General features: G+C 28.7%; 1 protein-coding gene and 1 long non-coding RNA gene across 3 annotated transcripts; one reads left to right on the top strand and one right to left on the bottom strand.

Moving 5' to 3' along the window:
* Window positions 1-935: 935 nt before the first annotated feature.
* LOC101247366 (E3 ubiquitin ligase BIG BROTHER-related) lies at window positions 936-7,559 on the top strand. Of its 2 annotated transcripts, XM_004229664.5 has the most exons (7): window positions 936-1,230; window positions 2,428-2,661; window positions 2,740-3,348; window positions 4,135-4,308; window positions 5,636-5,781; window positions 7,054-7,164; window positions 7,251-7,559. In XM_004229664.5, exons 1-7 carry the CDS (start codon window positions 1,102-1,104, stop codon window positions 7,324-7,326), a joined length of 1,479 nt encoding a protein of 492 aa, XP_004229712.1. In that variant the 5' UTR covers window positions 936-1,101; the 3' UTR covers window positions 7,327-7,559. The 2 variants fall into 2 exon arrangements, with proteins under 2 accessions (XP_004229712.1, XP_010325043.1); XM_010326741.4 differs by lacking the exon at window positions 2,428-2,661 and having other exon boundaries at window positions 945-1,230.
* Window positions 7,560-9,681: 2,122 nt separating this feature from the next.
* On the bottom strand, window positions 9,682-10,585 carry LOC138340873 (uncharacterized). The gene is made up of 2 exons (XR_011213716.1): window positions 10,449-10,585; window positions 9,682-10,016 (listed from the first exon to the last, which is right to left on the bottom strand). It is a non-coding gene; the product is annotated as an uncharacterized lncRNA (long non-coding RNA).
* Between the last annotated feature and the right edge of the window lie 5,688 nt (window positions 10,586-16,273).

Genomic DNA, 16,273 nt, shown 5'->3' with positions numbered 1-16,273 from the left:
GTTAGCAATCCTCGAAAAAAGAAAAAACTATCCCTCAAGTCACGTAAAACAGAGAAAAAGAAAAAAAACATCAAAATAAATATTTATAATTTAAGAAATCAATGGGATCTTTTCTTCTTTTTTCTTCTTCAAAATAAACAATTTAGCCTCTGATGAGTGAAACAACTAACCAAGCTAAATAAATATAATATTGGTTCAATTTTACTTATTCGATTTTGAGATTATATATATATATTGAATTGGAAGTGTGTATTAGTCGGTTCAATTTGATTTTTTTTATATATATATATATATATCAGTTGGTTTATTATTTTTTGATTTTTAAATATGCTAATCCAATAATAAACTAATAAGATATTTTGATTTTTGGTTTATCGATTTATCAGTTTTTAATTAGTTTTTCGATTTATCCAATAAAAAAATATCTGCAAAATGTTAAATGTCTTATCACTTCTCTAAATGCATTTATATAGTTAAACAAGAAAGATAATGAGGAATTGCATCAATAAGAGAAATATATCACGAATGTTATGATTACATATTACCATCAAAATATAGCATGAAATTTTTATGTTAATCAAATTACAAATCTTTACAAACTTGCAAATGCTACAACCTACAATTACAAACTAAAATTAAAATAAAGTAGTTCAACAAGACTAAAACTAAAACTAAAATCAAATAGCTACAATTGTGAACCCTCTACTTTAATCTTTGCATTTTGACTAAGCTGTAAAAACTAGTAAAACGGTGTAGTGTGAAGTTGGTAGAGTACTAATAATTTGATATAATTATCGTGTCTAATTAAAAGTTAAATTATTAAATAATTAGAAAAGATAAAATAATAAATTATTACATCTTATTAAATTATTAATTTATCCAATAAAACCGATACCAAACCAATACAACAATAAAACTCATTAAAAGCTCAATAATTTTTTTTATTTGATCCTCTGTATTGAAAAAAGAGAGCAGCAAACAGCCGAAATAGAGAATTTTGGTGATTTATTTATAAGCTATATATATTTTTGGAGTTATCATCTTCAATTTCATTAGTATTTCAACTTCTCAACAAAAAAAATATTACTCTCCACAACAATTATGGGTTCCAGTAGCAGTCGTATAAGATCATCATCCGGGTCAGGGTCAGGGTCAAGACCTAAACGGAGCAAGCTCAAACTTTCCTCTTTCTTCTGTGGTGGTGCATCCACTTCTCAGTTGGACCATGAGGTACTTTTCTTGATCTTTATCCACCTTTCTATAGTTTTGTGTATTTCAGAAAGAAAAAAAAAAGGTAATCTTTTTTGTTGTTTTTGGGCTTTGGGGTGCCCTATTTGAGTTGTTGTATGATTTATCTGTGTTGTATTCTTGATAATTTTGATTCTAGTAACAAGGTGTTGATCATGGTCAAAAGGGGTTGCTTCAATTTGTTTCTTTTCTTTTTCCCCTTTACTTTCTTGGGTATTTTTGTTACTTCCTTAAAGTATCGTCTTTATTTGATTTACCAATAGTGAAGTCTCAGGTCCAGAGTTTGACTTTTGTGTTTCTGTGGTCACTATGCATCTCATTTGTTTTTTCAGTTGAGAATGGTGTAATGAACCTAAATGGGCTCTGTTTCTTTCTTTCTTGTGGTGAATAATTGGTGATAATGGGCTTGTTTTTGGTTTTTGCATTTTGGTAATTCATTTGTGATGGATGGAGATTTTACTAGGATATCTAACAAAGGGTATTTTTTTGTTGAACTTAAGTAAATGGGATAAAGCGCGCTTGCACTGTTTCATGCTTGTAAGATGCTTATTGAATGGTATACATTGTTGCTCTCTAGCTAGAAAGTTCCTTTGAGCTTTGACATGTGTTTTACAGTTCCTACAAGAAACTAGAACTCTTAATCCAGTTCAACGTATTTCATCTCTTATATTACCAAAGTTGTAGTGAGCAGGCTTTAACAAGTGGTGGTGCAGCTATAGTATCATGCATTTTGTATTTGTTCGGTCCTTCTGTACTATGCTGTTATGAGTTTTTTCTTTTGTTGTTATAACTTCTACATACTTTTTAAGGTCGTAAATTTTTTATGGTGCATCGTTAACATTCGCGTAAGGAGCTTGTAAGTATCTGCTCACTTCTCTGATTAAAAGAGGCAGCTAATATGTTTTAAAAGGCTGTATTGCTCAAGGAAGAGTTGAATTAGAGAAAAAAGTATCGCCTCGGTTGAACAAATTTGCACTCACTTTACTGCTTTTGAACTGCGTGCTGGCAATTCAAGTTTAGTGCTATGTGTAATAATATATTTCCCTTTATTAGGGTCCAGTAGAACATCATATGTTATATTACATGTTCCTCATGCTGACTTAATCTTAATATCAAGTTCAACCTACCCTATAATCTTCATCCTTAAATTTGAAGTCGAGATATGATGATGTTGTACAGCTTGAAGATTATCCCCAACCTCTGGTTGGTGATTTTTCTCGGAATTCTATAGCAGAATCTTCTTCAACATTTAGTTCAGAAGTTGGTCATGCTACTCAACCTGAGACAGAATCCTCATCAGAAAGCACTAGTAATCTTAGTCATGATGCTTTTGTTGAATATAATTTGACAAATGCTGAAGTGAACATCAATAATACATGCATTTCAAATGAAAAACATTCAATATCTGACCAGGTTAATTCTTATTTATTCATAACTTTCACTCAATACTGTAAATGGAAACAACCATCTCAAGAATCGGTCTCTTCACAGGCTAGAGACAGCTTGGCTGCAGCTGTTAGTACTGAATCTTTGACGCGCTTGAATACTGAAGACTCTCACACTGTTCCAGAAGAGTGCAGAAGCTCATGTTCACAAGGGGATTCAATGGAGAATCACGGAGATGTGCATATTGAGTCAAGTTCTGATTCTGGATCCATTTCTGTTACTTCTGATTCTATACCAAGGCATCAATTTCTCGAGGGTGATACCTCTGAAGAAGCAACAACTTCAGGTTCAGGATTTCTTTTGCTGGATAGTGAACTTGGAGTACACTCCTCTCAAGATGTGCTACATGTTGATGTGGTGAGTATCTCTTCCAACATGTTATCTAGTAACATTGCTGATATAGGTAGTCAAGAAACAAGAAGAAACAGTAGGAGGCTCTTTTGGGATGCTATATCAAGACGCAGTTTAAGAAGGCATAGTGATTCTCCAACCATTGTTTTCGCAACTGGTCATGCTGATGATGTAGGATCTCGTGACAGATGGCTAATTGATTTGAATGGTGATCTCCATTATGATGGGGTTGGATTTGATTCTGGTTATGGGGCTGGTAGGAATTATCGCAGAAGTGAACAAAGACAAACAACAAGATCTGAGGTAATATATCAAGATCTCTTCTTCTACTAATATTTTTGACTGTTTGAGGTGGATATAGGCAATCCCTGCATTTTTTTTAATTTTTATATATAGAGAGAGCATGTTTAACTTAAAAGCACATTTTTCGATCATAATGAGTGTGAATTATATCAGGAGAAGGTAAATGCACTAGTCTTCTTTGTAGGAGGTTTTGGTCTGTTATGATGGCTAATTATTCTCTGCCCTCTCATGTTATACTTACTAGTTTACTCACACTAACCAAAGCTTGACTATCTAGGCATATCATCCATATTTATGTTTCACGCACTATATTATATCAGATGTTAACTTGCATTTTGTCTCGTTTAATATCGTTTTTTTAAATATATTTTCCACTAGTCGCTGTAGAAAATCTTAAGAAAACATTGGTCTCAGCTAAGTCTCCCTTTCTTTTTCCATGTACATCTTTCTTTATTAAGGACATGCTGTCTTACATGAGAAAACCAAAGGTGCTTATGATGGCAACAATTCAAAAAAGTCTCTCTTTTGTTAAAAAAATAAAATAAAATTGTGTTTGCATAAATGTGTAAGTATAATTCTTCAACTTTCTATGAGCACAAAATGCATCTTAACTTTATGTTTAGTCATTGTAGCATCGTGAGGCTACTTTCAAATACGGACTACTTGGCACTTATATCACTTCTCTTTTGAGGCGTTTAATATCATGTTTCCCTATGTTCTTTTTATTTTTCATGCCTATGATTCATTAATGATAATCCCAATAACCTATCTGTATTACATATACAGATATCTGAAAGAGTTCTTGAAGGCCTTGGTAACCGAGTTCCACAACAAAATCTTTGCTCATCAGGCCTTCATCCTGATGGTACATGTTCGTGTGAACCATTACTTACAACTGAAGAGTTCAGTACCCTTGCAAGTATTTCACGAATAATTATACTAGCTGAGGCCTTATTTGAGGTAAGTCTCCAGCATCTAATGTCCTTAAGTTTCAAATTCTAGTGGGTATCTTTTGTTAGGAATGACAACTTAAGAATATTCTCTATGCATATTATGCATCCTTCCTTTTCCCTATTCAAGTCACATTCAGGAGATATATTACAATGAACTCTCATGTTGTTTGTGGATTTTGAGGATGTCAAGTTTACTGTTATTTCCATACAAACACTTGGAAGGAAACAAGAAAGGAACAAGACAAGTTGCTGTATATTTTATCTATCAGCTCGTGCTTTTTGACAATGGAGTATGTCTAACTCTAGATTGAGGGATGTAAGACCCCTCCTTTTTGGACTGCAAGTTGGGAATTGGCTTGTCTTTGAACTAGAATAAAATAGATCTAATTAGGCGTTTACCAATCTTTGGTTTAGATATAAGCGTTCGTCCCTTTTGTGAATCAACCTGTTAGGTTTGGCCGTGCTCCATTATCTAATTATTTTGAAAATAGGAAGTTGTGTTGTGTAGTATATTTTTTTCTTGACTACTGATTGGAGGTATCGGACACTGGTAGAAACCAGTAAAAAAAGAATGGAGTTGAGATATTTTTTTTCTTAATTGATCTGTGTTGCTGGATGTTTGTTAATCCGTCCTAAAGAAACTTTGCATCTGCATTATTCTTGGTGAATAGATTGCCAAGGGTAAACAAAACTCTAGGAGCATAGTAGAAATGCTTGACATCAGTTTATCCAGTATTAAGAACCCTATATAATAATTCCAGCTGAAAGCGTGAATATATCCAACTTGCATAGTTTGCTATTCCGAAGGCACTTGTTGTTGCCAATTTCCTTAATCGCAGAGACCAAAGTTTGGATTCAGTGCAAGCTTGAATGTTAGTTAATTTTTACAGTCTTCAGCACCTTCTCCGAGAAGAATCTTTTTTACATTGTTCAACACTAATAGCATAGTGCCTGCTTAAAAGACTAATTATTCTGTAAGTTGTAAAACTTTTGAACGGGAACTACACTTTTATTGTAGTATACCTATGGATATATAGACTAAAGTTACCAGTTGCAAAAAAAAAAGTGTACTATAGACAGAGAGATTGAGAGGGATATTTTTTTTTTTTGAGAATGGAGATTGAAAGATTTTTTTTTTTTTGAGAATGGAGATTGAGAGGGATATACTGGATACAGAATGAATGTACTTTCAAGATTGAAGGCTAAGGGAATGAGGTGTTCACGGTTACTGATTTTTTTCATTCAATAATTTGTGACCTGTTAATGCTTTCTGGTATCTACCCTTGCCTTATTATGTGATTGCAATAGTTTGAGGTGATGGTTTCTTTTCTTAGGTCCTCGATGAGATCCATCAACAATCTTTCACACTTTCGCTATCTACGCTCTCACTTCCAGCTCCAGATTCTGTTGTGGACTCATTTCCTGTCAAGTCTCACAAGAAGTTAGGAGCTGTAGACAATGCTCCCACTGATATCCAACAGTATGTCTTCTTAACTACTTGAATAGTTGATATGCATGTTTGAGTTGTGTTGCCTCCTAAGGTATATACGTTAGCAGTTAGTAATTTGCACTGCCTCCTCCCATCTAAATAATAGTCTTCCGCTTTGGTAGCTGAACGCTGAAGAGAAAGAAAACAAAGAGATTAAAAGAAGTCGGGGAAAGCAAAAGATAAAGAACAGAAAGTTGTTCATGTATATATTGTCAGTTCTACGGTTCTCCAGTCTCCTACTGCAGTAGTTTGTTATTAATTTGGATTTGTTAGGAAAATCAAATTCAAAGTATCATCATGCATGAATTATGGCTTTAGCTAGCATGCTTGTGAAATACTTAATAAAAATAAAAATGGTCTCTCTATAATTGTTCTTAAACATTTGACTCATAAATTTCCCTCTTTGGATTCATATGACTCGTTTAGATGTAATGGGATCTAATAAAGCTATCTTTTACCCAGCTGTTAGACACAAGCATAGCTGGATTTTTGATCCTTAGGCAATCTTCAGTCTTTACTACGAACATCATGAAGATTCTTGGCTTGAGGGTTTCGAGCTATCCTCCCAGTTTGTTTTGACGAGTATCCATTACTCTATCATCTATCAAAGGCTCTATCTGGTTCTTTATAACTGAAGAATCTCTCTTGATCAGTTATTTGCAAGTTTCAACTATATGTAGACCTTGCCCTTATGATCACTAGATTGGGGTAGCCATATTTCAAAGCTAAAATTTCAGTCCCCACCAAATTTTCCATTTCCAGAAGTTTCTGCAGATTCAAAGATGTAATTTAAGCATCAAGTAATGTTACAACAACAACATACCCAGCGTAGTCCCCACAAGGTGGAGTTTTAGGAGGGTAGACTGTACGCAGACCTTACCCCTACCATCGGAGGTAGAGAGACTGTTTTCGATGGACCCTCAGCTTAGAGAAGAAAATCCAAAGTAGTCCCTGGATTAGAAGTAAAGGAAGTACGAGAAACAACTGATAATCACAAAAACAAACAGATAGTGACAGAGCAGAAACTACAACAAAAACAATGCAATAATTGAGATACAAGGAAACAATAAATAGTAACAGATACTTAAAACATTAAGTAGTGTTGATGGGAGTATTTTCCGTTCTGTAGTCTTTAACCTTTTCTATTTGAACTTCAAGGGGCAAAAACATAAACAGCTTGACAGCCTCAAAATTCAGCCATGACAATGAATTTCGGTGAAGATTATATACTCTGTATTAATAAGCTGTACTATGTTTTTGTAGGTGCCACATTTGTTTGGCTGAGTATGAGGAGGGAGACAAACTGAGGGTGCTCCCTTGCCGCCATGAATATCACATGCATTGTATCGATAAATGGCTTAAGGAAGTAAACCGGTATGATATGTACAGAGAATTTAGCTTATTACTATGTACTTTGAGATGTAGCTTGTGCCTCATTTTCCTACTTTCTGGTTTTCCAGGGTCTGCCCCGTTTGCAGGTGTAATGTTTGTGAGAATCCCGCGATTGGTTCTGTATCGAACTCAGAAGCTTCTTAACAATGGTGTACTAAACTGTGTAAATATAGAACAGATTTAGGTGAAAATGTTGTACTGAATTGTGTTAATATAATAGCTGCAAGAATTGTAAATATATGATACATATAGGTGAAATTGGGTTGAAGAGTTTTCTTATTTATTTTTTCATTTTGATATAGAGCAACAACAATATCACGAATCTCATATACAAAAATTATTAAATAACATAGTACAATATTTAAACTGGGGATAAATTTGAATCTACGTTTGTAGTTGTAGTAGGATGATCATTATCTATATAACATTCACAAACTTCTCCAAAGTCACAATAAGGTTTACAGTTACGACCTTGAACCACCCAGGCACAATCTTCATTTGTAGAACATACTATTTGAGCTTCAACTTTAATATATAAAACATCTGTGAAATAATATATCATTAGTCATTTTTCTGTAAGAAAATTGTTTATATATATACAGAGAGAGTGTGTGTGTGTCTCACAAACCTATTGCAACAAACAAAAGTGCCATAATATAAACAAACTTCAAGGCTGTCTTCTCCATATCTAGAATATTTATATGTGTATATGTTTGTCTATTTTATTTTACTATATATATTGTATAAAATTAAGACACGTTTATTTATAGTTTAGAGAATAGTCATATTTATGAGAAATTGACGTTATGTTTTCATAAATGTGGTTTACTATTCAAAATTAAATTCATGCAAAGTTGTAACTCCCCTTCAAATGCCTCGTAATGGAGTAACGTTTTAATTATATTTTATGAACTTATTTTTTCTCAAGCAACGCTAGATAAATATGCACAGTTCATCAATGTCACTATAATAACTAACAATAGGGCTGTACAAAAATTGAAATTGCAAACCGAGTCAAATCGGAAAAAAAATTGACTAGTGATTTGGCTTGGCTAGATTGGGTATCGGACAAGAAAACCCGATTATATTTGGGTTGGGTTGATTTTAACTAAAAAAAAACAATCCTAAATCAAATCAATCTGACATTATATATGCATGTAATTTTAAAGTTTTATTTTATACATACAAATATTTACTTTTGATATAATTTTAAAATGTTTCTTATATATTTCATAGTTATTATCTTTTAATATATCATTTCAAGTTTAAAACTTAGAATTTGAAATGATCCACTATATAGAGATTATAGTTAATAGATGTTGATAATTATAATAAAACTTAAATTAAAAGTAAATTAATACTACTGCAAAAAGAAAATCAATTCAACACTAAGAATAACAATCATATTGAATATTTGTTCTTTAGTTTACATTGGTCTAGATAATTAAAATATATAATCTAATTTTAATTTTTCTTAAATATTTAGTAATGTAACTAATATTTATTAAACTTATTTTAGTATGATTTAGTACTTTTAAGTTATGATTATTTTCGTTATGACTTTACAATATTTATTTTATATGATGATTTCATTATTATTTTTTATTGAACATTTTTGTGTTATTAGTACTCATCTCATATTTTGTGTTTTTTTTAAGAAATACCTTCAATAATTGTATTTTGATTGGACTAAAGAAATATTTGGAGCACGAGTTAATTATATGTTTGTATGCAAACTTTGACGAAAAAATCCAAAAATCTTGAAAAAAACCCGAGGTTTATTAATTTTGTTTGATTTATAAATTTAAAAATTTGACACAATAGAATGGTTTGGTATTTAAAAAACCCAAAACTAACCCGAGGTTGAAAAACTCAAAAAACTCCGAATTTTATTAATTTAATTTGATTTATAATTTTTTTTTTAAATCACAAATAATTTAGTTTGATATTTGAACAATCCATACCAAAACGATCATGTATGCACCCATAAGATAGAGTTGACAAAATTAAAAAACAAACATAACTTTTGTATAAAAAAGTATAGATTTAATGTAGGTCAAAATATGTTGCTCTTGATAAATCTTGGACGTATAATAAATACGAAATCAAACAATATGAAAAGGTCTCTAATCTACTTGAGTGAGATTAAAAAAATAATAAGAAGTAATTGGGAATAAAAAGTTAGTTAATAATGACTCATCTAAAAAGTTCAAAGAAAATAAGTTTCACACAAAAATTTATATGAATTTTATTCTTTTAAATATTTTATTAAATTTTGACTTTACATCACCATCCTTATTAAGTCGTTTCATTTATTAATACTTAATTATGATCAAATAATTTATATTGCCATTTTAATTTATACGTGTTAGAATGAAATTGTTTAATTATTGTGAACTTAAAATTTATGCTAAGTATATTTTTATAAAAATAATTAAAAATACCTTCCTTTCTTTTGAGTATTTATATCCTCAATTCACGAATCAATTATCCATTTCATATTGAAAATAATAACATATATATTCATAAATTTCTTTTACAAAATTCATCAAACATAGTACAATATGATTAATCTCTATTTAGAAAAAATAAGTTTAAATGAAGGATAAATTTATATCTTCATTTGTATTTATATTAGCATTATCAAGATTCAGATTCTACCGGTGAAATTGTATCTGTCGTAACATAATCTTCGTGTCTATTATATGGAATACACTCACAAATTTCTCCCCAATCACAATAAGGTCTACAATGGCGACCTTTAACTACGTGGGCACAATCTTCATCTGTATAACATACTATTCCATCACCTTCAACTTTAATAAATACATTATCTGTAAATAAATATCATTAGTCATTTTTGTCATAATATGCATATAATTAGTTTACTTGTAACACGTCAACTAGGTGAAAAAAAAATAAAGAAAATGCACAAGTACCTCTTAGATTATGGTCGAAATCTGAGAGACACACACATCTTAACTAAACTAAGGTGCTATTATCCCCTTAACTTATTCTATTTGTAATTTTATACACCTTTTGTCTTACGTGCACACTACGTGACTCCGCGCAATTGAGGCGCTTGAGAGATATTTGAATGCCACATAAGTCAAAAAGGTGCACAAAATTACAAAAAACAATAAGTTCAAGAATAATAAAATTTTAATTTAATTAAAGTATGTCTCTGAAATTTCGATCATAGTCTAGAGATACTTACGCGTTTTCCCAAAAAATTATATTTTTGTTAGAGAGAGATAGTCACAAACCTATTACAACAATAAAAAGTGCCATAATATAAACCAACTTCAACAATGTCTTCTCCATAGCTAGAATATTTATTTGTAGTTATGTTTTGCTTCTTTTCTTTTCTCTTTTACTTGTTGTATAAAAACTTTAGACACTTTTATATATAGTTTAGAATTTGACATATTTATGATAAATTGTCGTTATATTTCGATAAACGTTCTCTTTAATGCTCTTTTCTACTATTTCAAATTAAATTAACGTAACTCCCTTTTAAATGCCTCCAGTTTTCTTACGTAATAGAGTAGTGTTTTTATGTCAAATGAATTGTATTTTATGAATATCTATTTTCCATTTCTTTTTGTTTGGTAGAGGAAAAAGCTTTTAAAATGGCCTTTTTGAAGAGAATAGAACAATGATAAACTATTCCATCTATCATATACTCCTTCCGTCAATAATTGTTTAGCTCATATATTAAAAATAGTTATTCAAAATTAATTATTAATTTAAACAATTAAAAAATAATTACTTATTTTTTTCAATTATAACTACTTCATTTTGTTCAATTAAAAAGTTATGTAGACTTTTGATATTCTTGATATACTAGAATTATATTAATCAAATTACACCTTGTATTAAATTTTCCTTCAGAACAGTGGCAAATTTAGAGCCAAAAAGTAAGGAATCAGCATCTGTGGTTTTTTAGTAAAATTTTATATATATATATATATATTAAAATTTGTATAGTATTATATTTTGACACTCGTAATACAAGAAGTCTAAATGGTCTACATAGTTAATTATGTTGAGCTTTCCACATTGAGGATCAAGGATCAATTCACATTTCAATACATTTTACTTGGTGCACGCATGTTCAAAAAATTCTAAATTCATGTTTATTTGAGGGAAATGCATTATCTTACTCTGACAAACAATTATAGACGGAAAAAGTATATATTAATTGATCACTTTTAATTTTGTATTGTGCTTAAAAATCATAAATAAGAAGACAATTTTATTGATTTACTCTTTGAAAAAGAACTTTTTGAATATTTTAGAAATAAACATACACATTCAAATATATTTAATTGCGAGAATGATATAAAAAATTAAACAGTATTTTTTTAATTTAATAAAATAGACGATCAGTATAAGACAGATATAATAAATAAATAAAAAAAAGTGTACATGTGAGTTTCAGTACATGTAGCAATATATTAGCATGCTCAATAGGCACAGATATCGAGCAGAAACTGCCATCAGAATACTGCTTATTAATTACTCATATTAATTTAAGGCTTAATTTATGAAATAGAGCTATAGTAATAGTTACGTTTTCATCTTTCTCTATTTTTTTAATTTTATTTTTGTCTCATTTAAACTAAAATGATACTGTGATAAATAAATAATACATATATGCCTGAAGAATAGGCGAATAAATTGAAATACGTTATTTTGGGGGCTCTATATGAGTGTGATCCGTATAACTCTACAAATATTAATTCTAGCAACAATTTTTTATAATATTCACTATTCTGTTGGAATGGTTGTTATATATTGTATTATAATATTGAATAATAATGTTTTAATGAATCTATAATATTTGGTTTGTATTATAATGTTCGCTAATTTTATATAATCACACATAAATAGTTTAAATGATGTATTCTAATGAAAAAGTAGGATATGCGTAGAATACTACGAGAAGGTAGAGCAAGAGATAATATAAAATTATTTAATAATAAGTAAAGACAAAATGAGAAGAAAATATAAAATAATTATGTGATCATCACACCAAATTAATAGTTATTACATAAAATAAATTTTTTTATCATTATCTAATGATGAATTTAAACGATATAATACAATAAAATTTAAATTAAAATCAAAGCAAATATATATTGCATTTAAACTAACAACATACAACGGTCAACGCCACCCAAACAAGGTGGAAGATATCGCAGGAATAACAGACATATTCTATTTTAATCTTAAGATTATGAATTTGAGTTATCACAAATCAAAAGAAAAAAATATCTCGCGAATAAGTTAAAACTAAATCGAAATACTGTCCCAATTATGCATTTCAAAACTATAATTAATGAGTAGTTATTAATTTGAGCTAATTAAACAATAATCATTTCTGAAAATTGCTCTTAAATATGGAAGTTCGAATTTTATTTGACTAGAGTCAAAATGGTCCAAGGTCTGACAAATGCTTCCACACAATTGCAGATATAAAAGTAACGACACTTTTATAATTATCATATACTAAAATTTGATTAAAATTATTCCTGCAGCAAAAACATATGTACGATGAGTAGTCAGATTGTGTTTTTTTTTCTACCATTGAAGAGTTATTTCTGATCTTATATTAGCCTGATTAATTTCCTTTAATGGAATATTAATTAGGCTATCTACCATGAGTATAGACCTCCCTAAATTAACTCTTTTTCTTAACTTTCTTTTGGTTAATTTATAAATTTCTTGTTTCGGAGGAATTAAGAAAAACAACTCTTTGAGTGAATAATTCTTTTAAGTGTTTGATTTTTAAAATATAAGAACTTATGCGTAACATTTGAGTCAAAATATGATTTTCATCTTAGATATAAATTATATCATATAATATAATAATTATGCGAGTAATTTTTCTAGATAGTCACTCATGTTTGAAAAATTATCTAGTAATATCACTTATGTTTGTTTTAAGACTACAATATCACCCAACTTTGTCTATTTTTCTCAAAATATATTTGACACAAAAATATACATTATTTCTCTTCTACTGGGGCGTCATGTCACAATTTTTAACTTATTATTAATATTTTTCTAATTCTTTTAAAGAATCGGAGGAGCCCACATATTTTCTTGAAGAATCGGAGGAGCTCATATTACAATTTTTAATGTAATTTATTTTACTGGATATAATATGTAGGTTTGTCTAATTTTTTCTAAAAAAATCTATCTATATATAATAGGAGAAGTAAAAAGTGTCACATGCACCACAAATATTCAAGAATTTTAATTTTTCAAAAATCATTTTAAATATGCTATAAAAATACAATTAAAAAAGCAGGAATTTTAATATAGCTATTTTAAATAGAAAATAAAGTTTCTTTTGTTAAAAAAAAAGCAACGACAAAAATGGATGATTTTTAAATGCTTCTAATTTCAATTTTAAAGGGAAAAAAATGAAATTGAACTTTTTTTTTATTATATAAAAATAGTAATGACAGAAAAAAAATGAAAGATCTTTAAATGCTTCAAATTTTAATTTTTAAGGTTAAAAAATGAAAACTGAAAATTGAATTATTTTATAAAAAAAAAATAGTAATGTCTATTTATATTTATCACAATTTCAGTGATTTTAGGGAATGCTCCAACGAAAGGGGATGTAGAATTATCTATCTAAATAGGAGAAGAAAAAGTATACCATAAAAAATCTATAATTATTATTTAAAAATTAATTAAAAAACTTATATTAAAAAATAATAATTATCATTAAAAAATTAAAAAACTTATTTCTCAAAAATAGTTAAACCAGTCAATTACTAGTTAGTTATAGAAATGGGATACTTTTTTTTCATTTATTTTTAAAATTTATCTTTATATATTTAAAAAACAAAATATTTTCAGAAAACATAAATAGAAAACAATATTTTAAAAAAATATTTCCTACAACATAACGTTAAATAGGTTTAAAGCATATTTTTTTAATAATAAAAAAATAATAATGTACATGGCATCCATCACATTATAAGTTTTGTTTAGAGTTTAATCTTAAAATTATTGGAGAGCTAGCTGAGTTGACATTTTGACAATTATTTGAATTTTGATGAACGAGATTGTTTAGTAATTTTTTCTAATAAAAATAATAAATAGGCAGAAAAAGAATATTGTAAATGCACAGAAGTCGCTGGCTAAAACACTATTATTTGTCGGTAAAAAACTGAGCCAAGTCCATGAGAGAGTGCTTTTATCGTGACCACAAAAGTTTGTGTAAAGGGGAAAAACAATTTAATTCCAAATAAAATAAATTAGCGACGAACATACTTTTAAAGTTAAACAATATAATTTATTGATAATCTTATTTAAAATTAAATAAAAATTTGTGTAAATTATTTTGAGATCTGAGTTAGTTGGGCTCTAACGATTATTGAGCATAGATGAAAAAAATGGTCATATAATCAAAAGCATAGTTAAAATTTCAAATTTATGCGGGACACAAAGTATTTCATCTAGTATAAACTTAGAAAAATTGATCTAATATTAATTGTTGGTCGGAATAATCCTACATTCCTACTTCTAGTATCATGCTTACATATTTTAGATTTAAATAGTACACTTCGATTAATATTAAGTTGATGATTTGAACAAGAATAAATTACCATTTATTAAATTTTTTCCCTTTCTTTTGTATTGGCTTTATATGCTAAAATTTTCATGTTTGATTTTGTATTTATGAATTATGAATAAATTAAACTAGGTGAGTTAAATATCTTCTTTTAATACAAATAGTAAATGTAAATTAAAAATATTAAATTCCATAGTACTGATAACTATCACCCATTCATGGTCATGGTTAGAGGCGTTAAAAATGAATTCAATCGTAGATAATTTGCTCAGAAGTTTAAGGATTTGATTCAATATGATTTGAATTGAGCTTAATATTAACTTATTCAAAACTTAGAGTCCGTTTAAATTGACTTTAAAAAAATAATTTTTAAGTAAAAAATAAGAAGTTTAAACTTAAATGATTTTTAAGTTGAAAAAAAAAGTAGGGGAGACCTACTTTTAGTTTTTGACTTATTTTAAGTCATTTTAACTTATTTTAAATCATTTTTTACCTTGTTAAATACTTCCTAACATATTTTAAGTTATTTTTTATATTTATCAAATGCCTTCAAAAGTAAAAAACTGACTTAAAAGTAGGTTTGATCAAATTTTATATCAATTCAAACACTCTCTTAATCCATTTCAAGAAAATCCTCAATTGACTCTAATAAATCTCTAATTTTAATCCGTTTTAAAATCTCTTTATTTGCATTAACGTAATGTGCGTTCACATATTAAATGTACGAATTACCATCTGTTTTAGAGTATCTGTTAGCATTTATCTATTCATTTATAAAAAATTTTATTTAATATTTTCTTGAGTGAAATTCAGAATTATGGTTATAAAAGATATATGTTACTATGTAAAATTATTGAGATTAAGCGAATTAAATTAAACGAATCATGATTCAACCTGATTTTTCGCATTTAAATCTAATTTATTTGAATCTAAAGTAAAATTTGATGAATCAAAATGCAACTCAATTTTTTATTTGACTCATTCTAAAGTTTTCAATTTCAACTCATTCCACTCATTTAACGCACTGATCATAGTAATGATGAAGCTCGAAGCATGAGGCAGTGGTTTCTGATTTAAAAAAAAAACAGACAACAGAAAAAAGAAATGTTGTACTTTCCCACGTCAAAACAATAATACAAAAATAAAATCGTGTTACCACAGAAAACAAGGGAATGTAAGCAACTCTCATGTTTATAGTACTTAATAATTAAGTTGAGTAGAATATATTAATCCAATTCTTGTAATGCAAATTGTATCTAATTAATAATTAATAATGTGTATAAACAATTATGATAAGTAAACTGTCTCCTGCAAAATGTACAATGTAGTGGATCATACATGACTATTTTCTTTTTCATTTGAAAGCATGCCAAGAGTGTCTATAAAGCAATCTCATTATTCTATTTATGATTGTCTATATGCCAAGACTACTGTATTTTAATCGGAGCAGAGCTATGTGAGATTCATAAGTTCGGATAAATTCAACAGCTTTTT

Source organism: Solanum lycopersicum, chromosome 1 (genome assembly GCF_036512215.1).
Source record: "Solanum lycopersicum chromosome 1, SLM_r2.1".
Taxonomy (NCBI): Eukaryota; Viridiplantae; Streptophyta; class Magnoliopsida; order Solanales; family Solanaceae; genus Solanum; species Solanum lycopersicum.
Note: the sequence above shows the minus strand (reverse complement) of the source record. Positions and strands in the feature narration are given on the sequence as shown.

Bases quoted from the DNA above. Each gene is read 5' to 3' on its own strand.
- LOC101247366 (XM_004229664.5), top strand. From the start codon at position 1,102: ATGGGTTCCAGTAGCAGTCGTATAAGATCATCATCCGGGTCAGGGTCA. The intron at 2,662-2,739 runs GTTAATTCTTAT...GTCTCTTCACAG, and splicing joins AACATTCAATATCTGACCAG to GCTAGAGACAGCTTGGCTGC. The intron at 7,165-7,250 runs GTATGATATGTA...CTGGTTTTCCAG, and splicing joins TGGCTTAAGGAAGTAAACCG to GGTCTGCCCCGTTTGCAGGT.